This window comes from Monodon monoceros, unplaced genomic scaffold, assembly GCF_005190385.1.
Source record: "Monodon monoceros isolate NGI ecotype Baffin Bay Population unplaced genomic scaffold, NGI_Narwhal_1 Super_Scaffold_6, whole genome shotgun sequence".
NCBI classification, from domain to species: Eukaryota; Metazoa; Chordata; class Mammalia; order Artiodactyla; family Monodontidae; genus Monodon; species Monodon monoceros.
The window spans coordinates 2,426,123-2,453,285 of NW_021703783.1; the positions used below are offsets into that span (position 1 = coordinate 2,426,123).

At 59.2% G+C, this 27,163-nt stretch overlaps 2 protein-coding genes and 1 long non-coding RNA gene across 4 annotated transcripts in view; 1 reads left to right on the plus strand and 2 right to left on the minus strand.

The window, feature by feature from the left end:
• Positions 1-241, minus strand: part of LOC114885620 — a 56,353-nt gene extending 56,112 nt beyond the window's left edge. Inside the window, exon 1 of the long non-coding RNA XR_003791144.1 lies at positions 54-241. This is a non-coding gene — a long non-coding RNA (uncharacterized LOC114885620). The remainder of the gene's footprint in view (positions 1-53) is intronic.
• A 1,712-nt stretch (positions 242-1,953) lies between these two features.
• On the plus strand, positions 1,954-4,629 carry NINJ2 (ninjurin 2). The gene is made up of 4 exons (XM_029206478.1): positions 1,954-2,186; positions 2,880-3,111; positions 3,649-3,833; positions 4,311-4,629. Exons 2-3 carry the CDS (start codon positions 2,958-2,960, stop codon positions 3,813-3,815), a joined length of 321 nt encoding a protein of 106 aa, XP_029062311.1. The 5' UTR covers positions 1,954-2,186; positions 2,880-2,957; the 3' UTR covers positions 3,816-3,833; positions 4,311-4,629.
• A 1,017-nt stretch (positions 4,630-5,646) lies between these two features.
• The window catches only part of B4GALNT3 (beta-1,4-N-acetyl-galactosaminyltransferase 3), a 92,989-nt gene continuing 71,472 nt past the window's right edge, over positions 5,647-27,163 (minus strand). The window contains exons 4-21 of one of the 2 annotated variants that reach the window (XM_029206532.1): positions 21,164-21,259; positions 20,685-20,775; positions 20,214-20,314; positions 19,697-19,764; positions 18,567-18,645; positions 18,382-18,448; positions 16,698-16,841; positions 15,811-15,920; positions 14,995-15,095; positions 14,709-14,770; positions 13,391-14,189; positions 11,694-12,013; positions 10,843-10,996; positions 10,553-10,625; positions 10,362-10,445; positions 10,037-10,190; positions 9,355-9,481; positions 5,647-7,668 (exon numbers count right to left, since the gene is read on the minus strand). In XM_029206532.1, coding sequence (XP_029062365.1) covers positions 7,560-7,668; positions 9,355-9,481; positions 10,037-10,190; positions 10,362-10,445; positions 10,553-10,625; positions 10,843-10,996; positions 11,694-12,013; positions 13,391-14,189; positions 14,709-14,770; positions 14,995-15,095; positions 15,811-15,920; positions 16,698-16,841; positions 18,382-18,448; positions 18,567-18,645; positions 19,697-19,764; positions 20,214-20,314; positions 20,685-20,775; positions 21,164-21,208 — 2,688 coding nt within the window. In that variant the 5' untranslated portion in view covers positions 21,209-21,259 and the 3' untranslated portion in view covers positions 5,647-7,559. The remainder of the gene's footprint in view (positions 7,669-9,354; positions 9,482-10,036; positions 10,191-10,361; positions 10,446-10,552; positions 10,626-10,842; positions 10,997-11,693; positions 12,014-13,390; positions 14,190-14,708; positions 14,771-14,994; positions 15,096-15,810; positions 15,921-16,697; positions 16,842-18,381; positions 18,449-18,566; positions 18,646-19,696; positions 19,765-20,213; positions 20,315-20,684; positions 20,776-21,163; positions 21,260-27,163) is intronic. The other variant, XM_029206531.1, reaches the window with a different exon arrangement.

Below are 27,163 nucleotides of genomic sequence, written 5' to 3' on the forward strand. Positions count from 1 at the left end.
GGTGGGGGCCTGAGACGTAGACACAGAGGGTCAGGGGACACGGCAAGACGCACTTCAGACGGGAAGAGTATGAGGCTCGGAGTTCTCTTTGCTTTGGGGAGGAGCCCGCTCACTCGGCCTCCAGAAAGGGATCTCCCCGGTTTGTGGATGTGGAAACTGAGGCCCAAACTGGGAGGCCCAGAGCCGGGGGTCCCGGCCGCCAGCCCCCGGCCCACGCCCGGAGGAGTCAGACGACGACAGGGGTCTGGGGAGTCCCGCGCCCACCGCGCCCGCGCGCTCCGCAGACCCCCGGGCGCAAGGGGCGGACCCCGCGGAGCCGCCGGTAGTCCCGGGTGGGAAGGGGCCGGGTGGGGAAGGCGTGGGCGGAGGAACTGAAGTGACTCAGGCCGGTTCTCAGGCCGGGCCTTTGTTCCCGGGACGCCGACCTTAAAGGGCCAGCGCCCGAGGCAGAAGCGCGCCCGGCGGCCTCCCCCCGCCCCCGCCCCCACTCCCACTCCCACTCCTCCTGGGGTCGCTCCTGGGCTCCGGGCTGTCGGCAGAAAGTGGGGCGTCCTGCAGGATTCGGGGGTTCATCCAATCGAATCCTCAGGCCATAAGGGAGGGCCCTCAGGTCATTTCAATCATCCCTCTGCCTCAGGGCAGGGCTGCACCTAAAGTGGCTCAGGGGGATTAAGAAAACCCTTTTCCTGCTTTTTAAAGATACTGCCACGGGGCGACCCCTTTCTAGGCAGCGTCTCCCAGGGTCTCCCAGCCATCTGTCTTCTAACCAAGTCCCCACCCTGCAAGGTGACCCACCCACGCAGTCCCCAATATCAGGACTGGATCATTTGCACCCTCATTTGACACGCTTGGTGGGTTTTAGGCCGGCCTGTGCAGACCTGTGAACAGGCTCCCGTCCCGGGCCTCCACGGGGTCCAGGTTTCACACCAGTCCTGTCCTGTCCGAGGATCCCTCGCCACTCCACCCCCCAACGCCGCACTGCTGGTACCAAAGTTGCTCCTCCGGGCGCTGAGCGCCACCACGCGGACACGGGAGAACGGTGCCCTGGGGGACTTAGAGGGGCCCCTGAGAGCTTCCTGCCACCACCCTCAGTTATAAAGCAGCCTGAACTGGCGCAAATCAAAATAAAAGCAGGCCCTAAATTAAAGAGGAGAGGATGAGGCCTGTCCCCTCCTGTGCTCCTGGGAACCCACATCCTCTGTGAAGCGATGGCCCTGAGATCACTTAACAACCAACGCCCATCAGGTCTATTAAAACCTAGGAACAGCCGTCGTTGCTGAGGCTCTGGAAGACCTGTGCCCGTGATACCCACCTCTGCTACCCCTGCCTCCACTCCCTATCTGCTTGATGCTCAAAAACAAAACAACGAAACACCACTAGAGGTTGGGATTTATGGTTTCGCCCGCTGTTCATATGCAACTTTTCAGAGAAGGAGGTCTCTCCCTGAAGCTTTCTTAGTAATTTCACAGTTTATCAGGTCTTGGACTTAGAGCCGGGTTGGGAAGGAGGAGAAAGTGCAAAGCTCGTCGCTATGGGCAAACTGGAGGGGGGGGGGGGAACGGCGGCAAAGAAGCCCCAGCTCACAGCTGTGCCCGGCAGAGGCCTCTGCGTCGTGGGGAGAGCCGGGGGCTGCCCCATGGACTCACTCTCCTTGTGAGGGCATTTTATACCCAGAACAAAGATTTGCCAGGTAAGCTAGGACCACAGGCTGTAGCCTCAGGGCCGACAGGGACAGTGTGGGCTTCGTGGGGTATTGGCCTTGGGATCCCTGGCCCTAACCAACCAGGCCAGCCAGCTCCAGACAAGCCCAGAATCCAAAAGGGGCAACCAGAGCTCTCTGAGACCTGCCCCATCCAACCACCCGCGCACCCGCCTGCTCAACAGACATCCCATCCAGGCTGTAGCATCTCCGAGACCTCCCTTCCTCTCCTTTCTCACCCCCATTCTCCTTCATTTCCTTGACAGCCTGACCCTAAATCAAGACCATAACCTTTCAACGGATCTCCCTGTCTCTGGGCCCTCATGAGCCGCTGCATCCCAGGCGCCATATACGAAATGAATCTCCCTAAAACCTACCCAGGTTCTCTTGAGTGACGGCAGGGTTGCCTACACCATCCAGTCTGAATTTCTTGGTCCAGCGCAGAGGCCCACACCACAGGCACTGCATCGTGACTCTCTCTTTTAGAGTGAGTAACTTCTCAAGAAGAAGAGCTTCGTTTTAATATTTCAAAATCAAATCAAATGTAAATTATGCTTCAATAAATTCTCACCGAAAAGTAATACAAAAACAAACGAAGAGCCTTTGGCCAGTATGTTTTGCTGTGTGCGTGCGTGTGGGCACACAGACGTGTGCCCGAGCAGGGCTGCGGCTCCAGAGCTCCCCACAAGGGCCAGGTGGGACCCACAGGCAGCTCCTGTTCCATTTGTGAAGCTCTGCACCCCACCTCGGGGCCGCATGGTTCTGGAAGAAGAGGTGCCTTTTCCTTCTCCAGCCAGGCCTTCAGAGCTGAGACGCTTTCCTCTTGTAGGAAAAGAGCCGCCCAAGGCCAGGCCTGGCCCAGGTAAGATGGCGAATAAAATGAGGACTGCTCATTTACAAGCAGCCCAGGCTCCTCCCTTTCGATGTGTGAAGGTGTGAGGCAAAGTGACCCTCCATGAAATAGAAATTACAACACAGCATCATTTCCAAGTTCAAACGCACATAAGGGTTTTCTAGCCCACCTCTTTATTCTTTCAGACCACAGCACCGAGAAGGGGGTTACCTGCCCTCGTTTCCCACCTGGTGAGGGGAGACCTTTAAAACTCCACTCCTCTTCCCAGCCTCTCAACCACTTTCCTTCCGGAGCCTCCCAGGTAAGCCTGTGTTTTGTCCCCTACAGCCTGGGAACGCCAGCCCCAGGAGGAGCCCACCCATCAACCTGAACCACTATGCCACCAAGAAGAGCGTGGCAGAGAGCATGCTGGACGTGGCCCTCTTTGTGTCTAACGCCACGCAGCTGAAAGCGGTGCTGGAGCAGGGGCCGTCCTCTCATCACTACACCACCCTCGTCACCCTCATCAGCATGTCTCTGCTTCTGCAGGTGGTCATTGGAATCCTCCTTATGGTCATTGGTGAGGAGCCCAGGCCTAGAGTTGGCCTCGGGGTGGGGGGGTGCCCCCCCGGTGGGAAGAAAAGCCTAAGTGCCTCCCTGTCACACCCTGCATTTGCACAGGCCACCTTCTCAGCCATAAGCTGCTGTTAGCCCTGTGCACCTTCAAATGCCCAAGTAACAACCACACAGTGCAGGCAGGCACCCTGTCCCACCTCCTGGTATCCCATCTAGTGGCCACTCCATAATACCTGCTGAATGACTATGCTCACTAACTCATAGCAGCGTTCCTTTGAGCCTCTTGTGCGAGCGTGCATCCCTACTCTTAGAAGACCCAGTATAATTTTGCAAATCCCGGCTCTATTGAGTACCACATGGATAGCCCACACTGGTCAGTTGGGGAGAAAGCATCTCAGCACAATGGCTGCCACCTCCCTTGATCTCTGAGGAACCAGACTTTCTCTGGACTCTAGCAGCTGTGGTGGGGGAAGCTCCAGGCTGTGGCCACCCCCCCCCCCCCCCCCGCAGACACTTACCTGCCACTCTCCCTTCTCCACAGCTCGACTGAACCTCAACGAGGTAGAAAAGCAGTGGCGACTAAACCAGCTCAACAATGCAGCCACCACCTTGGTCTTCATCACCGTCGTCATCAACATCTTCATCACAGCCTTCGGGGCACATAAGACTGGGTTCCTGGCTGCCAGGACCTCAAGGACCCGTCTCTGAACACAGCCTAGAAGGCAGGTGAGGGAGGATGGGAGGTCCCCAGGTGGCGCTTCTCACCTCTGGGGGTTTGGGCTGGGAGAGAGAGAGCCTTGCCAAGCAAAAGGGGAAGAATATAGACCTGGGGCAGGGACGGGTTCTTGGAGAAAAGCTTGGCTTGGGACTCCCCAAGGTCCCCTTGTGCTCTCTCTTCTTAGGCTGGGCTTCTCTCCAGCCTGGGCTGGGTGGAGGCTGTGGTTAGTGGGGGAAGAGGGAGATGTGGGTTTTCTCTTTGGCACTGTCCAGCAGCCCATACAGCTCCAATCGTGGTCCACGGGCCAGCAGTGTCAACAAAACCACTGGGAACTGGCCGGCAGTGCAGAGCCTCAGGCCCTGCTTCAGATTCAGATCTGAACCCGTACCTGCGTCCTGAGAAGCCTGCCAGGGCAATCGTGGGACACTTAAGCCTGAGGCACTGGTCTGACCTGCCCTCCTCACCATCTCTCTGCTTCCCTACAGGTTCTGGGCCGGCCACTGCTTCCTGCTCTCTCCCCCGCTGATCTACCAGGCTGATAGGTACAGTCCACAGCCCCTGGGAGAGCTCCTGGAGGGCAACGTAGATACCCTTGCTTCCTACCCTCAGCCCTGGAACAAAGATGGGCCCTTTTACCAGCTTAAGTGAACTCATCTCGGCCTGGTGTCCTGAGCTCGGACTGGGGTACCACCCACCTTCCTCCTGGCAGCATGTCCTGTACCTCAGGCATGCATACCGAAGGCTGGGCCTGCCCAGCTTAAGGACTTTCGTTCTGACCCCACCCCATTCCTCCGCTCTGCTCCAGGCCTGTTTTCCCTTTCTGTGGGATGGAATGATTTCTCTTTATAAAGGTTTCTGCAAATCCACTGTGAGTCAGTTTTTACGTCTTCAGTTGGGGAGGCTCAAGCACCCGGGCTGCTCTCTCCGTGTCCTAGAAACGGCTCAAAGGAGCAAGCCCTAGCCCGGAGGGAGAAGAGGCTTTTAAGTCATTCCCTCTCCTCTGGGTCCTGCAGAGTCAAATTTCCCGGCTGAGTGCCTTGGGCTAATTACCATCTACCGCATCAGTGGCAGCCGAGTCATTTCCGGATTGGTGTGTGTACCCATGGTGCTTTCTGAGAACCTAGCAGCATCTTCTCTTGGGCATGAGTTAGACCAAATATGACTAGGACAGTACCTTTGTACCTGTAAAGCAGCAACAGGGCACCCCCAGCTCAAACAGAAATGACTTTTAGATTGTCTGCTCTTTTATTTTTATTTATTTAACATTTTATTTATTTATTTATTTGGCCGCGTCGGGTCTTAGTTGTGGCACGCAGGATCTTCATTGCGGCGCGCGGGCTGCTCTCTAGTTGTGGCACGCGGGCTTAGTTGCCCCGTGGCACGTGGGATCTTAGTTCCCCGACCAGGGATCGAACCCGTGTCCCCTGCGTTGCAAGGTGGATTCTTAACCACTGGACCACCCAGGAAGTCCCTATCTGCTCTTTTAGAATAAGCCACACCTCAGTTTCTCTCCACTGTTTACCCAGCCATCCTGTGTCCACCATCCTTTCTCAACTGAAACCACCAACCTCCATGAATCTAGTGCTCAGAAAATGCTCCTCAGATAGGAACCAGGTACGCCCCTTCAAGTAAACCACAGCCCAGGGAGGGTTGACCCCACCCCCCAGGCGGTGAAGGGTGGAGGGTCCCTGGCACATCCATCAGAGGCTTGACAGCTGCAGGACAGCGACGTGAACCCTGGGCCCACCCCTCTCCCACCCTGATGGGCAAGAGGAAAACACAAGAGCGTTTTGTTTTCTGAGAAGATGCTGTATTCAATGCTTTCCCTCCCCCCCACCCTACACATTTCCCTACAGAGTAGGGGCCATGCCAGGCCCTCTCCATTAAGGCAGGCGGTGTGGAGGTAACAAACATCAAACACAAGGCACTGGCTGGGGCAGAGGGGGTGATAGATCAGGCAGGGGAGGCTGGGCGGGCTCCTGTCGTCAGGAGGGGTGAAGCGGGAGGGCTGTCTGGGTAGATTCGGACCTTGCAGGGCGATGCCCAGGGATACGAGCAGCCCCAGAAAGAAACCTGGCACCGCAGCCAGCCAACTGCAGCTCTCGCCTACTCCCTACAGCCCTTTTCCCAAGGCACGGAGCCTGAGCAGGGACCATAAAAAGCCACGGCCTGAGGGCAGATATGGCCTTGGTAAACCACAGTCTATGAATTGAAAAGTCTGTGTCCTTCCTGATTTCTTAAGAGGGAGGCAGGGATTCTCTTCAACCTCCAGAAGGTTCTCGAGGGGCTCCATTCTCCCATACGCCAAGTTCATGCTCTTGGTGAATACAGGGCCCACCAAGCAGACCCAAGTAGACTTGGACTCCGCCACAGCACAGAGCCTGGGCCCAGCTGACTGGCCCCCTGGGCCCTGCTGCACCTCCCCCTACGCCTTTCCTCACAGACACTGGGCTTCGAGATGCAGTGTCCGATGCACCGTTGGTGAATCAGAGTAGCGGCAGAGGCAGCAGTAGTAGAAAAATCCCCAGCCATGAAGGCGTCTGGGATCATTAGTGCAAGATAAGTCTGTGATCGTAGGTGACAGAGAGGGTGCCCCAGACTACGAAGGTCAAGGGCTGTGTTCCCTGAAACAGCTTCACTTTTCATCCTCCGGCCCTGCTCCCTTCCACGTGAGGAAGTAGTTCAGAGCGATCCCCTCACCTCCCCAGACCTTCCCCCCAGGTCCCTGTTCCCTAGTTCTGGGTGTCTTCCTCCCCACCGGGCCGGCCTGGGGCCCTCTCTGCAGGAGGGAGCTGGGCTGTGAGGACTCAAGCTGCCCACTTCCCTTCTCATCCCTTCCCGCTGGATCCCATCCCTCCTCTCATCCTCTCCCGGCTCTGCTTCACATGGTCCCCAAGGCCCAGCTCACAGGCCGCTGGGACAGAAAGGGGCTTCTCGTCCCTGCCTTCCCCACCTTGCCCATGATACACGGCCTATTCACCCAACACCAGGGGGCCAGGAGCCCCCTGCCCATCGGTTCCCTGGCTCCCAACCCCCCGTGGCACCGGGAAGAGGATGCCAGTCTGGAGTTAGTGCCACCTGGAGGGTAAGGTTAATGCCCTAATTGGTGGCCAGCTGTTGGGTGGCCACCTGGGAGAGATATGCGTGTCCTGGAGCCACATGCCTGCGGGAGAGCTGAGAACGACTCCACGTGAGGCCAGCTCCTCGGTTACCAATCAGCTGTTGGTCAAGGACCGAGCGACGCACCTGTGGGTCTGAGGTATGCGGGGGCCCCCCTAAATGCACGACTCTGCCCCCTCACAGTCAATGCTGGATCTGGACAGGTACAGTTTTGGTTTTCTGTTAAAAAAATAAAAACCCCAATAAAATACGTCCAATAGGAGAGCTTCCCAGTCCACGGCCACTGCCCCCTGAGGGGCCCAGGGTGGACGCTGGAAGGCACCTCCCGGTCAGGGTGGTGTCGCCCAGGTAGGGCTTTCCTTCCTCAACCCGGTTCCGCTGCCCGTCCCAGGAGCTGTCCCGTCTCTTTCCCATCTTCTGGCCCCGGAGGCCCAGAGGTGGGGAGAGGCCTTGGCCTCCTGCCATGGAGGGTGGCTGCCGGCGCAGGGGGTGTCAGCTCGGAGGCCCCTCGGGCCCAGTGCGGCCCCTGCTCCCCTCCGGCAGCAAGCGGGCACTGGCCAGGCCACCGTGGTGCAAGGGCCGGGAGCGGTGGGTCCAGCGGGCCACCCCCGGGGTTATGGCGTCTGCATCTGACGGCGGTTCCACATGCCTCGCTTGGAATGGAAGTGATGGAAGAAATTCCGGAGGGAGAGACGCTCCACTTCCAGGCCTGCTTGAAGGATCCTGGGTGGGAAGGGGCGGGATGAGCAACAGGTGCACAGAGGCGGGGGTGGGGAGGGGGGCCCCCCCCGAGGAGCCTGCCTTCCACGTCTCCGCCAGGCCCTGTCCCTGTCACCCTCTGGCTACTCCCCACGGGGCAGGGGAGCGGGTGGGGCAAGCAAAGAGAGCCAAAGGGCCTGGGCTGGAAGCCCAGCTCCGGACCTATGAGGCACGGCATCTTTCAGAGCCTCTCCCTCTAGAAAGGATAACGATGGGCTGGGTACGGCGAGGGTGAGGCGAGGACCAGTGATGATGGAGGGACCAGTGATGATGGAGGCAGGGGTCGGGGGTGGAGGGTGGAGGCCACAGAGCAGACCTCGCCCATCCCTCCCCGCCCCCCTTTCCATATGCATGGCCTGTTGGGAGGCCTGAGCTTCCCAGCAGGTGGAAATAACTGGAATTTGGAGCCGTTTCTCTCTCCTCGGGCTTCAGAGGAGGCAGGGAGGTACAGAACTGGTCGAGGTCTGCCTCTTCGCAGCGGTGGGGATAACACCAGCCTAGGCTTCTGTCCACCTTGGGGTCTGACTGACAGAGCTTTACGGGAGCTGCGTTATCTAATACAAGCTCCCTCACCCTCCCTCCTTTGCACCTTAAATTCCCTTAGTTTTGTCACCTTCCCTCCTGCCTGCTCTCTAGGGAAAAAACAAACAGACCAGGTTGTTAAGCCTCCAACAGTCATAGCTGTGAGATATGGGGCAAGTCGTTAACTTCTCCCCAAGACTCAGTTTTCTCATCTGGAGAACTGAGACAATCACACCTACCTCACGGAGGAATAAAGGAGGTGATGGATGTAAATCACCTGCCAAGTACAGGCGCCCAGTGATTGGTGGATGAGGAAGTGCCCTGTCTCTCAGGAAGAAGAGTGTATCTTCCCTGTCAAGGTCCCCGCTCCCCCGGAGCCCCTGACCTTGCCTGTCCACCTCCTCTGGGCACTGTTTCAGCAATTACACCCTTCCTCTCTTGGATTTTTCCCCTCTCCCTCCTTTGCCCCCACCCCTCAAGCTCAAATCTCAAGGGATCATCTGCCCTCCCCTCCCTTCTCTTGGCAATAAATTCTTGAAGGAGGAATCTCAGACTAGGCCTCCACTTCCTTACCACCCTCATGCTCTGAAATCCCCTCACCCTGGGGTCCCGCCAGCCTGCTGTCTGCTGCAACCCTTCTTCCCGCCGCTCCCTGCCGCCGGCTGGTCCTGCCTCTTCCTTACATACCGCAGACCCTGTCCTCCTCCCCCAAACTCCCTTCTACCAGCTCCCAGGGACCCGGAACCTCCTGGATACCTGTTGCCCTTTAACGGTCCACACTGGCTCTTTTCCTGACCCTCTGCTGGGCCTCTTATCCACCGCCACAAGCTCAGCCTCCTCCCCAGCCGTGTTTTCCCGAGTGGGCAGGTGGGAGCATTGCAGAGAGCAGTACCACTCACATCCACACAGCTCGGAGCCTGTGTTCTTCCCCCCGACAGTCTGCCAGGCACCCACCACACCCGCCCTGTGACACAGGCAGAGGCAGTATCCCCTCCAATAGATCCAGGCTCGGCGAGGGAAGGAATCTGACCCTCAAGAGGCGGTGCTGGGCCTGCGGGGGGGATCTAGCCCTGCCCCCACCCAGGGCCCCTCCCCCAGGTCTCTCAGGTGCCCTCGCTCCCCACTCACCTGTCCAACAGCTCCCAGTCCTCTCCACCCCAGCGGTCTCGGAACTCCTTGGTGTTCATGCCCCCGATCCTGTCCAGGTCTGACTTGTAGATGCCGAGCAGCCCAAATCCATTCACCTCCCAGTAGCCTGTGGACAGACAAGCCCCAGATGAGCTGAACCAGGGCCAGGAGGACAGGGAAGGCTGAGGCTGAAAACTCTCATCTGCACGAGCCCCTCGCCTAGTTGCGGGGGGGGGGGGGGCCCGGAGCTAAGGTTCCGGGTCCAGGGAAGGCAGCAGTCCTACCAGGGAGGGACCAAGGGCCGGTGACAGCCCTACAGGAGGCTCTGATGGCAGCAGCCCCCGAGGGCACAGCCTTGCGCCGCTCCCTCTCCGGGTGGGGAATCTTCCTCCCATCTTTGTATCCTCACACAGCGCGCCGTCTGGCACATAGTAAGTGCTTAATAAAGGTCTGATGAACAAAAGAAGGGGAAGATGAGGCGGGAAATGTTCATCACTGCTGCCGCGTCAGCTCAGCCCTGGGGACACTTCTCTGCGGTCTGTCCAGCGGGGGGCGGGCAGAGGAGCGGAAGGGGAGGGTGGGGGAGGGGTGCTGCCATTGTAGACACGAATATTTCCAGCTCTGGGTTAAGAAGCAAGACAGAGAGGCCTTTCCTACCCTCCCCAGCCCAGGACAGGCTCACCCTCAGGCCACTGGGGAGTGGCGCCGCAGTGCAGCCTCATGACCATGGGGGCGAAGGCCATCTTGCCCTCCACACAGTGCTTCCGGACGGCGTCGACGATTCCAGCTGGGAAGTGGATGTGGAGGTCACAGAGGAAGATGATGCTGTGCGGGTCCTGGGGACAGAGGCGGGAGGGTCAGCAGCCCCTACAGACCACGGCGAGGAGGCCAGGCCACTCTCTAGGGCAATCCTCAGGCTCTTTCCCATTTCAATGACTGACAAACTTGCGTGAAACAAACTGTTGGATGGGTTTCCAGGGTACTGGGCATCAGGGCGCAGTTCTCACCATCAGAGAGGGAATCCCAACTCCTCCCCGACCTTTCACGGACTCCGAGGACCCCGCATGAACGCTCCCACCCTGGTACGGGCCCTGCGGCACAGCAGAGAGGACCCTGTGTCCTCGTCCCTTCCTCCCCGAGGAGCCGGCCGTCTGTGCGGCTCTTCAGCAGCCTTAGTCACGTCTCTCAGGCAGCTTACCTTCACCAGGTCCACGCCAGCCTGAAGCCCAGCTGAGCGTTCGAAGTTCCCACTTAGCTTCATGTACTGGTAGCTGCGGGGAGAGCAGAGAGGGGCTGAGCCTCAAAACCCGGCTGTGGCAGTCCCAGGTGGAAGCTGGCAGGCAGAGAAGAGGTGGTACGTGCACCTGGGATGGGCCTACGGGCAGGCGGGTGCGGCCTCCGGGAAAAGCTAGAGGCTGGGAATCAGGGAAGCTGGCGGGGCTTCAGGAAGAAGTGGCTCAGGCTGTGCCCTGCCGAGAACGCCCTCACCTCCGCAGCCTGGACCTTCGCAGGGCCATCTCGACGTCCATGTCCTCGCTGCTGTAGTCGGTGATGATGATGTTGAAGTGCGGGTCGCCGGTGACAGCGAACAGGGTCTCCATGTCTCTGATGAATTGCTGCACCCAGCGCGCCTGGTTCTTTACTGCCCGGTGGGGCAGGCGGGGTGGGCGGGGAGAAAGAAGCAGAGGTAACGCAAAGGAGGGCACCTCCGCTCCCGGCTCCTGCGTGCTCAGGAGTCCCATCAGACTTTTGCTGAGGGTAATGTGGCTGCGGGAAAGGTCAGCAGAGCAGCGGGGGACGGAGGGTAGAGGGAGAGCTCACCGTTACGGGGGCCTCTACACCACCCCCACCCCACCCCCGCAGAGCCTCCCAGGGAGGGCTCTGCGGGAAGGGCTGGGGCTTGTCATCAGCTCGTCATGGTTACCCTCCTGGGCTCTCACACTCAAACCCTCTAGCTGTCCATCTTACGGTCATCCTTCACGTTCTGTCTGACCCCACGGCTACACTCCTTGACAGGCTCCCCTCTTGCTATAAAAACCAGCCAGTCTGCCCTCCCTGTCGCACTGCCCCAGGCCAGCAGCCCTGGCAGATTTTCACGTCCAACCCTGAATGCTGGGTCAGTAAGAAGAGCCGCTGGCCTATGAGTCAGCGTCCTTCCCAGCTGCAGCCCTGACTGCCCACATGACCTCACACTAGTTACTTCTCTCCTGTGAGCCCATTTCCCGAAGTGGCCTCTCCCACAAGTTCTTGTGGAATCACATCGGGGAGCAGAGACCGGATGCTCGTGATCACGTGAGGCCCCTGCTCCGCGGACAGCGCCCAGGTGGCAGGAGGCTCACCCGGCACAACGAAGTGGACCACGGCGTGGTGGTTCCAGGAGAAGCCTTGGGGCCAGCACAGCTTGGGCTCCGGGGCCCGGGCACTCAGGACATGTCTCTGGCGGTCGTGTGGGCTCCACACCAGGCCTTGCAGGTTCCGGGCCTCGGCCTCTTCCCCACCAGCGGCATCGACGCCCTGCCTGCCACGCGTGGACACGAACTCCGAGAGCCGCACCAGGTGCTGGCCTCGTTCCAGCAGCTCAAGCTCCAGCAGGTAGCGACCCCCACGGAGATGGTCCTGACGCTTCTCCACGTTCACGATGCGCCGCAGCTGGTACCTCCTGGCGGAAAGGGTGCGGGGCTTGGGTCACTCTCCCCGCATGTGGGAGCAGGGCCAGTCGTCAGGAGACCTTGGTCTTCGCCCAGCTTTGCTGTTGGTTAACATGCTTGCACGATGCTTACCTGCTCCAGTGAGCACTGCTGCCATCTTTTAAAATGCACCTATTGGGGCCTCCCTGGTGGCGCAACTGGTTGAGAGTCCGCCTGCCGATGCAGGGGACGCGGGTTCGTGCCCCGGTCCGGGAAGATCCCACATGCCGCGAAGCGGCTGGGCCCGTGAGCCATGGCCGCTGAGCCTGCGCATCTGGAGCCTGTGCTCCGCAATGGGAGAGGCCGCAACAGTGAGAGGCCCGCGTACCACAAAAACAAAACAAAATAAAAATGCACCTATTGGGCTTCCCTGGTGGCGCAGTGGTTGAGAATCCGCCTGCCAATGCAGGGGACACGGGTTCAAGCCCTGGTCTGGGAAGATCCCACGTGCCATGGAGCAACTAAGCCCGTGTGCGCCCGTGCGCCACAACTACTGAGCCCGTGAGCCACAACTACTGAAGCCCGCGTGCCTAGAGCCTGTGCTCCGCAACAAGAGAAGCCACCGCAATGAGAAGCCTGCGCACCAGAACGAAGAGTAGCCCCCACTCGCGGCAACCAGAGAAAGCCTGCGCAGCAACAAAGACCCAACACGGCCAAAAATAAAATTAATTAATTAATTAAAAAAAAATAAAAGTGATAAAAATGTTCTGGATTCACGTAGCGGTGGTGGCTGCACAATATCCTGAATATACTTGAGCGCCGCTGAGCTGCACCCCCCAGAACGGCGAACCGAATGGCAGGCGCCTTTTTTTTTTTTTTTTTTTTTGCGGTACGCGGGCCTCTCACTGTTGTGGCCTCTCCCATCGCAGAGCACAGGCTCCGGACGCGCAGGCTCAGCGGCCATGGCTCACGGGCCCAGCCGCTCCGCGGCATGTGGGATCTTCCCGGACCGGGGCACGAACCCGTGTCCCCTGCATCGGCAGGCGGATTCTCAACCACTGCGCCACCAGGGAAGCCCGGTATGTGCCTTTTATCTCAACTAGAAAAATGTTGGTGGGTTGAATGAATGAATGAAAGAACAGAGCACTCATCCATGCCTTCTGCCCCCGCCCTTCTAGCCCACATCTGGGTCTCAAGGTGTCTTTTTAGCCCCAGTTTTCCCTGTCCCATCTCTTTACCAGCTCCCTCCCTGAGAGCCTTCCCAGTGTTCAGCCTGTGTCCTGGGCCAGGCCCCAGGGATCTCAGACCTTGCCTGATGGTGGGACCGAGACCTGACAGGCACTCATCCTCCCAGGCGCCTGCGGCCAGGGCCCCCCCGCTGCCCAGCCCACGAGAGCCCTTTACCTTACCCCCGGCTGCGCTGGTTAAGCTTCTTCAAGAAGACCCGCGTGACCTCGAGCGCCTCCTGCTCGGGAAGCAGCAGGTTGCCAGACGTGTTACAGCTCAGGTCAATCCAGTCGGTCCGCAGGGCTTGGAAGTCGAGGTTGCCGGCACTGAAGGTCTGGTCCCAGTTCACCACCGGGTCGAACATGGACAGGTACTCCAACACCGTCCTCACCTCCTCCTCCTCCTCTTCCCCGTCGTCCTCTCCCTCCGCCCGTCCTTCCTGGCCAGCAGCTGCTGTCAACACCTCCTCCGCCTCCTCAGGCCAAGCCCTCCTGGGCTCCGGAGGCTCCAGCCTGTCACCCCTTCTCTGCTTTGCAATGTATGACTCAACTTGATTCAGCCACTGGGACTGCCCCAGCGTCTTCCCGGGGCTGCCACCCGCGGGTCTGGGCCTCTTCACTGGAGGCGGGTGCCCTGCTGGGTGTCCCGGGGGCCACTTGTCAGGATGCCGTGGAGCCTGGTGGGGCTCGGGGTTGGGCTTCCTGGCCTTCTTCTCTGCTGGCTGGGCCGGGATGGCGCTGGTCCTCGCTGGGAAGGGGGCCGTGGAGTTCTGCGTGGGAGGGGGCACCACCAGGCCCTCCTGGGGCCGAACCAGAAGCCTCCGCAGGCTTCGGAGGCGGCGGTTGGTGGCGTCCCGCCCGGGGCCCGTTGGGGGCCGTTGCTTCCCCTCTGGTGTCCTGGCGTTCTGGCCGTCAGGGGCAGGGGTGTCCTCTGCCACTTCTCCGTACTGGGATTCTTCTAGAAGGCCTTCCTCGGAACCCGCTGTCAACAACAACCATCCCTCGCGTGGGGTTTCAACCTCTCCCCAACAAGATCCACGAGACGGCTGAGGACCAGAGGGTGAGCCAGCGGGGGTCCCTGGCGGGGCCTGCACTGGGCCGGGGGTGAATTACTCAACCTCAGCTAAAGCCAGGGTCTCCCTCTTCCATAGGGTTGTTGTCAAGAGTGAGTGACACGAAGGACAGAAAGCACTAGCCGGGGCCTGGCACATGCAGGGACCCAGCAGATAGCCCCACTTAGTCCCCAGTACTGCAAGGAGAGAGGCCACAGGAAGACGGTGCTTCTGCACAGCAGAGCTTCCCTAATGATGGGCCGGGGTAGCGAGGCCCTCGGACAGTTCAGGTAGCGTCCCCCATGGCCCTTCGTCCTCTACATGCGCCTTGGAAAGGAAGAGGGGGGAGAAGGACTCCTCCCCCCACCCTTGGGGCTGGGGGGAAGGGCTGTGGGGTTTGCATTCTGAACTCCTGTTGGGGGACGGGCGGCTCGGCTGTCACTCTGTACCTGGCTGCTCCGGCCCCTGCTTCGGAGGCTGGTCAATCTTGATGTAGTCCTGAAAGTTGAGCCTGCAGGAGTGAGGGAGGCTGGCATGGGCACCCTGCAGGCCATGGCGGGGGCGGGAGGGGCGGCCTGAGGTCACGCCCGGCCAGGGGTGCAGGGGGGGAGGCTGCGTGTGTGCACGTGTGCTTATGTGAAGCACCCAGGAAGCGCCAAGGCTCCTTGGTGGAGGGTCTCTGTGGCCCTTTGGGTCCAGGCAGCCCTCCCGGCTCCTGCCCCACCAGTGTCTCACCTGTCCTGGTAGTAGGAGTTTTCCTGGTAGAAGCACTTATTATGGGTCTCCATGTGGCTCAGGCGGGTGTAGTCATTGGGGTAAACAAAGGACAGGTGAACCTGGAGGCGGAGAGCAGGGCTGCTGTGGACACAGCATCTGGATTCCACCCCACCCCTGACGTGCCCTCCCCTGGGCTCTGGACTGAACGTGCCCGAGTCAAGCTCCCCGTGTGCACGTCCCAGTCTCCTGCCCCGGCTCGTTCTCTGCAGCTGCAGCCGAGGCCACCCCTCCACCCCGCCCCTCCTGCGGCCTTTCCCTCCCCTGCCACCTCCCACAGTCCCGAGACAGCCCCTGTTACTCCCTGCACTGTCTTTTGCCCCCTTTCAACATAGCTCGAGGCCTCGGCCACCAAAAGCCTTCTCAGCCCTGCCCCACGGCTGCCGCCAGCCTCTCCCGCCGTCACCTCTGGACCCAGGGGCGCAGCAGGATCCTGCCCTGGGGCTTCCGTGCGGGGCTAGGGGTTCTCTAAAGCGGAGCTCCACCTCACCAGCGCCTTGTCTATAAGTTTAATAAATACCGCCACCCTCGGGGCGGAGGGTGGGAGGCCTCAGCCAGCCCTCCCCGCACGGCTCCGGGCTCCGCAGGGCAGCCCATCCGGGCCCCGCAGGGCAGCCCATCCGGGCCGGGCACAGCGAAATGCCGGTTCTCTGGGCCCCAGGAGGCATCCCACCCCCTGGCGTGTGGAGTGGGGAGGAGGGGCCAGCCTCTGCAGTCCCGGCAACGGGCAGCGAGCCCCCTCCCACGCCTGTCCCTGCCGCCTGGCCCGAGACTTACAAACCGGAGTCCCTGGTAGCGCTGCAGACGAAGCCCGTCCACCAGGTAGCTGGGCTTGTAGGGACAGTCGGGCAGGACGCGGCGGAGCTGGGACCTGGGGATCAGTGGCACTGGGACAGAAGGAGGCGGAGTGAGGTTGAGTGAGGGAGCCTGAAACAGGCTGGCTCACAGCCACAAAGCCTCCAGGCTGCGGGGCGAGGGCTGGATCTGCGGCCCCAAGCCCACACATTTCTATATTCACTCATGGCAGCATCCAGCCCGGCAGCTGAGGCCACCAAGCGGAGGCTGCCACCACTCTTGGGGGTGGGGGTGGCTTCCAGGGGCAGCTGGAGGCAGAGCGCTCGCACGCGGTGCCTGACTCGAGGTACAGGACTGTTCTGGGATCGCTGTGCAGGGCCAGTCTCAAAACAGGTTCAGGAACTCCCAGTGAAGCCGCGAAGCCTCCCCCTAGTGCAGTGCCAGTAACTGAATTCCCTTCCGGTTGTCATGGCGGGGACAGGGCTGGAAGGGGACACTTTGTCGTCTTTTAAAATGTAAACACTCTGGACAGCTTAAGGCTCCTACACCTTAGTGGGGACGTACTTCTCTCACTGGACAGCAAGAGCTAGAATCCAATAAGAAACCGATATACGTGATTGCAGAGGGCACACCTGGGTTCTGGCTCTATTTCTTGTCCTTTAATATTTGCTCTGTAATGATTTGTACAATTGCAAAGCTGTACATCTATATTTTTGTACCTTTCTGTATGCATGTTATATTTCATACAAGTAAAAGAAAAGAGTCTCTGATTTGGGGATATTGCGGTAGCACAGAGGCCTCCTCCTCGACATCCGTGGACCTGGCAGTGCGTCCCCCGGCCGGAGGTCAAGTCCGCAGTGAGGTCGTACCTCGATAGAGGGTGTCCCGAGGGTCGGGCCGCAGCATGTCGGCCAGGGGCTGCTCATCACTGGGAAGAGGGGCTGGGGAGCCTGCATGGCTGGCTGCTGTCTGCGGGATGTGGCCCACCTCATCCATCCTCAGGACTGTCTCATCTGGGCCCAGGGAGGAAAGAACAGAGGGCAACTGTGACTCCAAGAGAAAGTCAGCCCAGAAGCCAGTCCCCTGCCTCCTGGAGGGGCCAGGAAGGGGCCGACTGAAGGCTTCCGTATCCCCAGGCTGGTACAGTATGTGATGCGCTCAATCCCGCTTGCCCCCAACCCTGCCTCCACAACCTGTGGTCTCCCTTGGACCCCCTCCACCAGCCCCAGGGCCAGCACACACCACAGTTTTGTGTGAGTTGGAAAAAGCCACCTCTTCCTCAAAATGTGTTACCTGCTATCTGCTGGAAATTCATCATTAGAAGTCTGTTTATTTAACAAACACAGGAAGGGCACTTACTAAATAATAAGCCAGGCGCTGATCCAAGCATCTCAGAAATATCAACGCATTTAATCCTCAGAGCTGCTGTGGCTTATGTACTATTATCATCATTCCCACTTTACAGACAAGGAACTTGGGCAAAGGGAAGCAAAGTCACGTGCCTGAGATCACACAAAAGCTGAGTGAACCCAGGCCTGTGTCTCAGCCTCTCCAGCAGACAAGCCCAGGCCCAGCAAGCAGGGAGCCCCTAGGCTTCCAGCACCCACCCCTCACCTCCCTCTGGGGGTCTGGTGTTCAAGACTACTTGTCCCCTATCTGACCAGCCCCGGGGGCTGGCTGCTTGTCTCTGCTCTCTGCTTCCTGAGATCATCTGTCCTGGCCCCAGATAAGAGCTCGGTTACCTCTGGCCCATCTCACTGGCTTCTTACCTGAATTGGCCTCGGGCTTCCTTTTTCTTGGTTCACACTCAATCTATGGATTCCAATCTCCCTTCCTCTTCTGGCACCAACTGGCCCTTCTGCCCTGACCTCCTGCTTCGGTCACCGGCAGCCTCCCCCGACCCCTCTCGCCCCTTCCTCACTGCCGCCCTCTCCTGTGAACCAGACCTTCCGTTCCGCTCTCCCTCCTGCCCTCCGTGCAAACGCTCTTTCCACCGTCTCCCGGTCTCCTCCAGACCCACCTTCCCTTCCTCGCCAGGGCTTCTGCTCTGCCAGCTCCTCCTATACCTGGGCCCACACGGCCCACCTGCCGGTGGTGACTTCTCAGTGGGGCCTCCAGGCAGGGGTAAATCATAAGCAACAACAAGTATACTCGGGGAGTCCACTGACTGCAGCCTGAGAGAGGTGAGAACGCTTCCTCTCCTCTGGCCACAGCCGTGCGAGAACCATGGCGGCTCATCTGCAAAATAGGGACTGGCCTCCCTCAGAGGCTTTTCATCTGGAGTGAGCGTCCTGGTCTCTGGATCCCCTTGAAATCATACAGACAACACCGTGTGGAGGCGGACGGGCGTTTCTCTGGGGCGAGGGCTCGGAGAGGTTCCGGAAGGCGCTCACAGGTCACCGACCCCCCGGGAGCTAAGGACCTCTGACGATAGCACCCCTTCAGGCTCTGCTCCTTGGTCCGGACCCTCCACACCTCGTTCCAAGCAGCCCTCCCAGCCCCGCCAAGCCAGCCCCACCTCGGCCCGTCCCCAGGCTGGGGCAGGACACTCACTTGTGAAGAGGGACAGGGAAGCGGAGTCAATGATGCTGAACTTGGCCCCGGGGTCATTCCGTCGCCACTGGGAGAGGAGAGAGGGTGGACGCGGCAGGTTGGAGGTGGCTGATTTGGAACAGGGCTCAGGGGCCTGGGCAGAGGGGCGGCCAGGCACAGAGGCAGAGGGGACCTCGGGGGCTCACCGCGACTTCCACGTGGTCGGTGCCCTGGTCGTTCTGCTTGTGTAGCACCTCGAAGTAGTACCTGCGGGCGGCTGACAGGCTGGCGGGAGAGGGCAGGGAACAGGGGGCTGTCTCCCAGGCCCCCACGCCACCTGAGCCCCCTCCCAGCGCCACACACGCCCCGTCCCTCCCTCCCTGCTCCTGGTCCCAGGGACCTGCTGGTGAGCATCTGGGTCAGAACCCCCATCACCGCTTACTGACAGGGTGGCCTCAGTCTTCCCTCCCGTGAGATGGGATAACAACAGCACTAACCTCCCAGGATACTCAGCTCTCTGTTAACCCTCAGAGAGCTGCTCCTATGTGGAGGCACCGTGCTAAGTGCTTTATACACATGAACTCACGTAATCCCTGTTTGCAGGTAAGAACCCTGAGGCGCAGAAAATTTGGGTAATTTGCCCAAAGTCCCCAGGTAATAAGGGGCGCAGTTGGGGTTTGGACCCAGGCAGCCTGGCTTTAGAGCCCTCATCCTCGGCTGCTGTGCTGAGTCACACGGGAAGTGGTGACCTCGGGGGCTGGCACGGTCAGTGCTCTGTGCAAGCTGTACTGTCTCACTACCATCAACACCAGCACCGGCACCTTCAAGCCAACACGTGTTCTCGCCAGTGTGTGCGGGCCACCAGGTGGCGCTCTGGGGCTGGGATGGTTCCCATCCCAGCCACTCCAGGCCTTCCCTCCAGCCTGCCCAGGGGCCCCCACCATTCGGAACTTTCTGCAGCTCAGAAAGAGCAGCGGTGGTCCAGCTGTGGACCCTGCAGGGATGGAGAAAACGGGCAAGCAAGGGCGGGAAGAAAGGAGACCCATTCTGTTTTCCAGTCCTGAGTGCGTCTGAACAGCTGTGTGACCCTCATTAAGTCACAGCTCTCTCTGGGCCTCAGTTCCTCATCTTTAAAGTGAGGAAGGATGGGCCAGGTGGTCTCTAATCAAAGACTTGGTTTACCTGAATGCACGTGGCCCTGGCTCGCTGAACCTCTGTGATGGGGCGGCGGGGGGGAAGTGCCCCCCCGGGCCCAGGCCCCGGCCCTGAGCTGGCCTCTCGGCACCTGACGGAGGCTGGGGTTTCTGCCATTCCTGTCACCACACTCCCTACTCACCTCACTGGCCTGGACATTTGACTCCGAAATTTCCCGAACTCTCCAGGGGCAGTCCACTCTTTTCCAGTCTGGAGGTGTGGGGAGCAAGGGAAGAGAAGGGCGGACACAAAGGCAAACTATGGAGGGTGGGAAGTGGCGAGTGAGGGGACACAGGCAGAAGGAGAGAGGCGGCAAGTGGGAGGAGGGAGGAGGGGAGATGGGGGGTGGGAAGGCACACGGGACCACTCGGGAAGTAACTCCCCTTCCCCGCACGCCCCTCCCCCAGCAGCCGGCGCCCACCGCCTGAGTCCTCAGCATCAGGACCAGAGCGCCCAGGGTGGGTGTGGCCCAGTCCGGAGTCTTCCCGGGGTCTGTTCCCGCCACACCCAGTCCATCCCTCTGTAAGATGGGAGGCAGCGGGGGAGAATGCTGCTTCTCATGCCTCTTCCCTGGCTGTCACACCAGACTGTCCTGATGGAGGCAGGTGACCTGGCTCCCAGGGGCAGTGGGAGGGCCCATGGGGCCGTGGGGACCCTACCTTGCCGACGCTGGCCAGCAGCTGCAGGCCTGAGACCTGGTCGTCATGGCTCAGCCAGAATTCTGCGTTGTCGTCGGCGGCGATGGCAAACTGGATCTCCCCTGGGCATGAGGGCAGTTTCCAGGTGAGAGCGGGACGGGCCTCCACATAGAGGGTTCTCATGTCTCAGGCTAAGTCCTCTTTGGGGGCTTGCTGCTGGGCTCCCCTCTTTGTAAAGTGGGGGTCTCTACACCCTGGGAGACCCCGTGGAGATGGAGACTTGCAGGGAGGGACCAGCTAGTTCCAGACCCTTCAAGTCAGGGCGTGAAGTGGCCGCCTGGGGGCCTGCGTGAGGCCTCACCACGGCCAAACTCCCCCCCTCCCCTGAGGGTGGGCTAACAGGGTCCAGGTGACCCAGGGCAGGCGATGTGCTCCGGGCACCCTGAGAACTCGGGCAGGAAGGGGAACAGCGGGATCCGGGGCTGGTCTCACCGTCGCTGAAGGGGTGCAGGTAGCCAAAGATGCGGAGGCCGTAGTTGGTCCACTTGGGGGACACGGCCAGCTTCCTCAGGGTTGTGCGGATCTGTGCCGGGAAACCAGAGGGGGATCATTACCCGGAAGAGGGAAGAGGGAAGTGAAGAGGCTGGTCTGCTCAGGGCTGGCGGGAGGACGAGGAGGGCGGGAGGCAGGTGGACCCGCCTCCCGCTCCCACTTGCTTCTTTATCCAGGTGACCTGCAACAGTGCACAGCCCCACAACTGTATGTGGCGGCCTCCCGGGTAAACTATATTGCCAAGGAAATCCCTGGGAAGGGAACAAGGGAGACACTGTGGGCGTTAGAAGGGGGTCCACAGGATAAAGGAAAAGAAACGAACCAGAACAAAAGCAAGGGAAGGTGAGGAAGACAGAAGCGGGGTGCAGGCGTGAGCGCCAGGAGCGGGGCAGGAGGGCAGCGGGGGAGGAGGCACTCACGTGTGGGTACAGGGGGAAGTGGAGGTCCCTCCGCAGCTGCTGCATGGAGCTGCCGCACCAGTCTTCAAACACGTGCAGGTTGACGCGGCCCCGGAACTGCACGGGGCAGGGACAGGGTGTGAGCGTGAGATGGGGCCGGCCTGCAGCCCCGGCCCGAGCGCTCCTCACTGTTGAAGGTCATGGTCCACGCCAGTCCCGCTCCCGTCCTCGGCACCCACGGCTGCCTGGGGAACCTCATCCCCGTGGCCTGGCCCTGAGGCCTGGGGCTGTTTTCCTGTCCTTGCACGTGTCCACACACCCACATGCATGTACACGCACATATACACACTCCCGGCTCTTTCCATGCAGGAAGTGGGCTGGTCTGCATCCCCCAGGCAGGGGGAGTAACAGCCAGGACAGAATGGCAGGAGGGAGGTGCCAGGCTGGGGCTTCAGCCGGACCCGCTCTCCCTCCCCTACCGCCTCGTAAGAGGACACCCGCACAGCTGTCTGGGTGAAACCTCATCCACCCGTGGTCTTCGTGCCACTGGCTGCCCTCGTGGGGAAGCAGCTGGCAAAGCTGCAGGAGGTCTGGGGGCCCCATCGGCAGAAGGGCTCTGACGGCTCTCCTGGGAGCTCAGAGCCTCATGCTGCCCAGGCCTCTGCTGGGATGCCCACCAGGTGCCTGGGCCTTCGGGGCAACCCTGGGAAGGTAGGAGCAAGGAGGTACCTGCCTCCCCTCCTCGGCTGTGGGGCTGGTGGGCACGGGACTGAGCTTGGAGGCCTGGAGCACAGGGCCCCCCTTGGAGGGGAGGGGAGGGCAAGGGCAGCAGACTGGACCCTGAGTGGGTGGAAGGGTGGGGAGTTGGAGAGGGGAGGGGGGTGGGGACAAAGTCCCAAATTATCCTGACAAAGGGTTTCAGATCACCCCATCTCAGCCCTTCCCCACTCCCCGCACCCCTCCCCAGCTTAATCACCAGGTTGTGGGAAGTGGGCCCCAATCAGGCCACACAAACAGGCCCTGCCCTTCCCGCCGTCAGATATCAAAATCCGAGCCGCACTTAAGGAAGACAGAGGAGAAAGGGACACCCAGACTGGAAGCCCAGATAGAAGGGCTTCAGCAAGAGATCCGCAGGGAGGGATGACGGGGGAGAGAAGGGGCCGGGGAGGGTCCACTGACAGGACTGTCCCCTCCCCATGCGGAGAGCCTGTCACCCCGTCCCCTCAGCAACTTGGTTCTTCCCGGGACCGGGACCGCGGGTAGCAGCCGTCGCTCCCCAGAATATGAGTGGGGGGCTGGGACGGGTGGGAGAGAGAATGTGGGCTGGGTAGGTGGGGGTCGGGCTAGGGCTTCTTGGAACGAAAGAATGGGGACATTGTGCTACTTCTGGGGAAATTCCTAAGTCCCTTTTACAAGACTCAGTTGTCTCCCCCATGCCCCTCCCGGGAGACTCGCCCCCAGAAGTCTGCTGTGCTCAGCCAGGAGGCCAGAAGCTACAAGGGCTTGGGCAGGGAAAGGAGGAAGGAGCTGGGCTAGCCCCCCACCTGCCCCTCAGGGCCCTGCTTAGGTAGCGGCAGAGGAAACCCAAGCAGGGGGAGGACTGTCCACATCCCCGGGGGCTAGGCCCTGACTCAGCACAGAGCCAGCCCCCCAGCCATGCTCCACCTGCCCTCAGGCTGTAGGAGGGGATGGACACCATCCCCGAGGGACCAGTGGGCACCTTCTCCCTCCCCAGGCCCTGACTGGTGACCCCCACCCCCACCCCGGGGCCCGTGTCCCTCCAAGCTTTGGAGACTTTGTGTCGGGCAGGGACATGGGACTCTGGCTTGTCGGCACTGCCCTCTGCCCCCTCTCTCCACTGTCCAGCAGAGCTAAGGCCCAGGGAAGAGTACTGGTTACTCCCACGCCCAGAACACGCCCACGGCCAAAGACGGATTGGAAACTTCTGCCTACAAGCAGTGGAGAAAATACCTGTTGAACCCTCTCGTTTTATTTTTTATTTTATTTCTTTCTATTTTTTGGCCACGCCACACGGCATGCAGGATCTTAGCTCCCCGACCAGGGATTGAACCTGCGCCCCCTGCAGTGGAAGCGTGGAGTCCCAACCACGGGACCACCAGGGAAGTCCCCTGAACCCTCTCATTTTAGAGGTGAGAATATTGAGGCCCAGAGAGGTAAACTGAGCCCCTAAGGACACACAGCAATGAACCCTGTGGAAGTGGGAGGGCTTCTGGGGGTGCGGATGCAGCCTGGTGGGTGCTCACCCACCACGTCCACTGCCTTCCACCCACCACAGGGTCCCTGCCAGGCCTCGCTGGGCTCACAGAGCCTCCCGACCGGATGGAGGCGTCTCCCACCACTGACTCCTCACACTGCCTGTAGAACTGTCTTTCTAAAGACAGATCTGATCACGCCACTCTGCCACTTCACACCTCCGAGGGTTCCCAGAGGCCTCACCCTGCCTTCCCAGCCTCACCTCACCACACTCCTGGCCATGCTGACGCCCCAGCGCGCACACGCCTCTGGGCCTTTGCAGATGCTGTTCCCTGCTCGGAAGGCCCTCTCCTCTCTTCCCCGCCCAGCAAACTCCAGCTCACCCTTCAAGGCTCTTTTCAAATCTCTCTCCCTAGGCTTCTGCAACTTCCCCAGGCAGAGTTCCAGCTCCCTCCTGTGGGTTCCCTGCACATCTTAATGATCTGAGTGAACAAATGCTTGGAGAAGCTAAGTCTGGAACCATAGGTTCCTTCATTTATCCCATAAGCATCAAGTGTCTGCTTTGTACCAGTGATGACGCAAAGATGAAAAGGGTTCCTCAGAGGAGAGAGACATGCAGACAAACGAGCCACCTGTGCCAGGGCTACTGCAGAGGCTGAGATGCAGAGGGTATGAAGGCGGGGCGGCCAGGTCCACCTCCAGGAGGGGTGAGCAGCCCAGCACGGGTGTGAGCACAGACCATGCTGCTGCTTGGCCAGCCCGAGACCAGCACACGTGGCTGGACCACGTGACTTCCACCCATCAGGACAGTGAGGTCACCAGTTCCTACACACCGGACTCCCGTTCAGAGTTTCTAGCACCCGAGCTACTATTTTTTCTTTTTTAATAAATTTATTTATTTTTGGCTGTGTTGGGTCTTCATTGCTACACACGGGCTTTCTCTAGTTGCGGTAATCGGGGGCTGCTCATTGCGGTAGCTTCTCTTGTTGTGGAGCACGGGCTCTAGGCGCCGCAGGCTTCAGTAGTTGTGGCACATGGGCTCAGTAGTTGTGGCTCGCAGGCCCTAGAGCACAGGCTCAGTAGTTGTGGCGCACGGGCTTAGTTGCTCCGCGGCATGTGGGATCTTCCCGGATCAGGGCTTGAACCCGTGTCCCCTGCACTGGCAGGCGGATTCTCAACCACTGCATCACCAGGGAAGCCCACCCGAGCCACTCGATTCCTGTTCACACCTGCCCCTTGAGGGAGCTCCCACTGGGAATCCAGGGGGTCCCAGCTCCAAGAGGATAAGAGGTGGCTCTAGATTTGGAAGACAGGGCCCAAGGCCCATCTGGTGAAATTCTGATGGAGGGAATTATCCCCATTGGAACAGATGGTTTGTAATTGAACTGTGGTGTCACTTGTGTCTCCCCACGGTGACAACGTGTATGATGGTGGTGGTTCAGGGCCCTGAATAAAGGGCAGCCTGATCCGCTCTGAAACCTGTACAGAAACGTTCACGGCAGCTTTATTCCCAAGAGCCGAAAGAAGAAACAACCCAAATACCCATCTATCGAGGATAATAAAATGTGGTCCATCCACACAGTGGAAGATTATTCAGCAAAACAATTAACACAGTTCTGATATACACGCTGCCACATGGACGGGCCTCGAAAACTTAATGCCAAGTGAGAGAAGCCAGACACAAAAGGCCACACAGAGTATACGATTCCCTTTATATGAAGTGTCCGGAGCAGGCAGGTCTAGAGAGACGGTAGATCAGTGCTTGCTGGGGGCTGGAGGCTGGGGGGTAGTGAAGGGGTGATGGCCAACAGATGAGCGGGTTCCTTAGTGGTGAGGAAGATGTTCTAAATTGAAAGTGATGGATGCACGACTCTATGAATATACTAAAAGCTACTGAATTGTACCCGTGAAATGGGTGAATTATATGGTATATGAACTATATCTCAATGAAGCTGTTTGAGAAAAAAGCGGGGGGAGACTGAGAAGGGGAATCAAGGTCCCAGCCCTCCTCTCAGGAGAGAGACGCCACCTCACCAAGCCCGCAGGACGTCACCCATGGACTCTGACTTGCTTTGATCTGATTCTGCGTTCACCAAATTTCCTTCTTATAATTATTTTGGTTTTCTGGGGGTAGCGACCTGAGCAGCAGTGTCTGGTCAGTGGACCGTAGACTGACTGCTAAGTGAATAAACTGGCACCGAGGTTTGTTAATTGGTGGAGTTTGCTAGTCAGTGTCTTATGATCTGGGCCGACAGGGACAAGTCTTGGAGAGCGGTTACCCCATGAAGCCCAGCCCGCCAGCCGTCCACTCCTGGTCTCACAGGAGTGGACTAAGCCTGCTGCACTTGAGAGCAACTGCTGGCCTCGGAGACGCTGAGCTGCCGGCCAAGGGCTGGCGCGGGGAGACGGTCAAGGGAGAGACCACGGTCAGCCTTCCCGTGTTCTGTCCGTGCTCACCGGCAGGGCAGGGCTGCAATAGCTACGCCACCTTGGGGGAGTGACTGAGTCAACCCCTCTGGAGCCATTGCCAGGAAAGGGGCAACAACAGCGCAGCTAGCAGATGTTCAACAAATGACATGTGTCCTTCAAGTGAGCACTTCCTGCTGAAACCGTATGTCAAAAGGCAGGAGACAGGTAAGGAGAGGGGAACCGAGGTCCCCACGACGGGCTGGAGGAGAGGGCACCACTGCAGCTGGGAGACGGCATGTGCTACTTATTTAAACATTCAGGGCCTAATTATCCTTGCCGGTAAGATAAGGAGACTGGATCAGCGATTCCCTGAAGATCCATGAAGACTGTAATGAGGATTTTATAAGCCACTTTTTGTTTTCTTTTGGCCACGCCACGTGGCTTGTGGAATCTTAGTTCCCCGACCAGGGATTGCACCCCAGCCCTTGGCAGTGAGGGCCCACTGGACCGCCAGGGAATTCCCTATAAGCCACTTTTAATAATAAAAGGACAAGGTCTGGGGAAATCAGGCATTTACCACAAAAAGGCTAAACACACTTACTAAAAGATCAACTATTTCTTTAAAAAGTCAATCCTATTTTAATCACTATTTACTATTTGTCACTGCTGTCATGGAGATATATACGTATATACCTCCATCCTTGATTGGCCAAAAAAGGTAAGAAAACTAATGATTAATAAATGCAGATTATTATGTAGTTATAATCTTTCAAAATCATTGGTTCATTAAGAAAAATGATCCAGGGACTTCCCTGGCGGTCCAGTGGTTAGGACTCCGCGTTTCCACTGCAGGGGGCACGGGTTTGATTCCTGGGGAACTAAGATCCCGAGAGCCGGGGCCAAAAATAAATAAATAAATAATCCAACTGGCCTCAAAGGACAGAAGGCTGGATCGCTGGACCAATGGTTTGCACAATGCCATCTCCAGGTGGGGCAGGGCAGGGCCTAATTACCTGATGATATCACCTGGTACAGGTGTGCCGGTGTTGTAATCCATCCTCTCTCAGAGTTTAAACAGAGGCAATTTCACGGTGTAGATAACCTACCATCATATTTTGTATGACACCGCATCCTTCACGCCCGCCCCACGGCAAATGGGTGGACTGGAAATAAAATCACCCAGGTGGAAGAGGTCAACCTGTGACAGGTGTGGACGAGATGACGGGCTGGCTGACAGCACCCAGCCAAGAAAGGCTTGGACAAGTTGCATGATACAAAACCTAAATTTAAAATGTTCACCCCCCAAAGCACCACGCTGCTCTGGAGTCTCTGCACAAGCTTTTACTCAAGGTGCTCTTGTGCATGTGATTAACCCCCTGAGCCTCTGCTTCTTCACTG

Coding starts and splice junctions, on each gene's coding strand:
- NINJ2 (XM_029206478.1), top strand. CDS start 2,958: ATGCTGGACGTGGCCCTCTTTGTGTCTAACGCCACGCAGCTGAAAGCG. Junction 3,112..3,648: donor AATCCTCCTTATGGTCATTG/GTGAGGAGCCCA, acceptor CCTTCTCCACAG/CTCGACTGAACCTCAACGAG.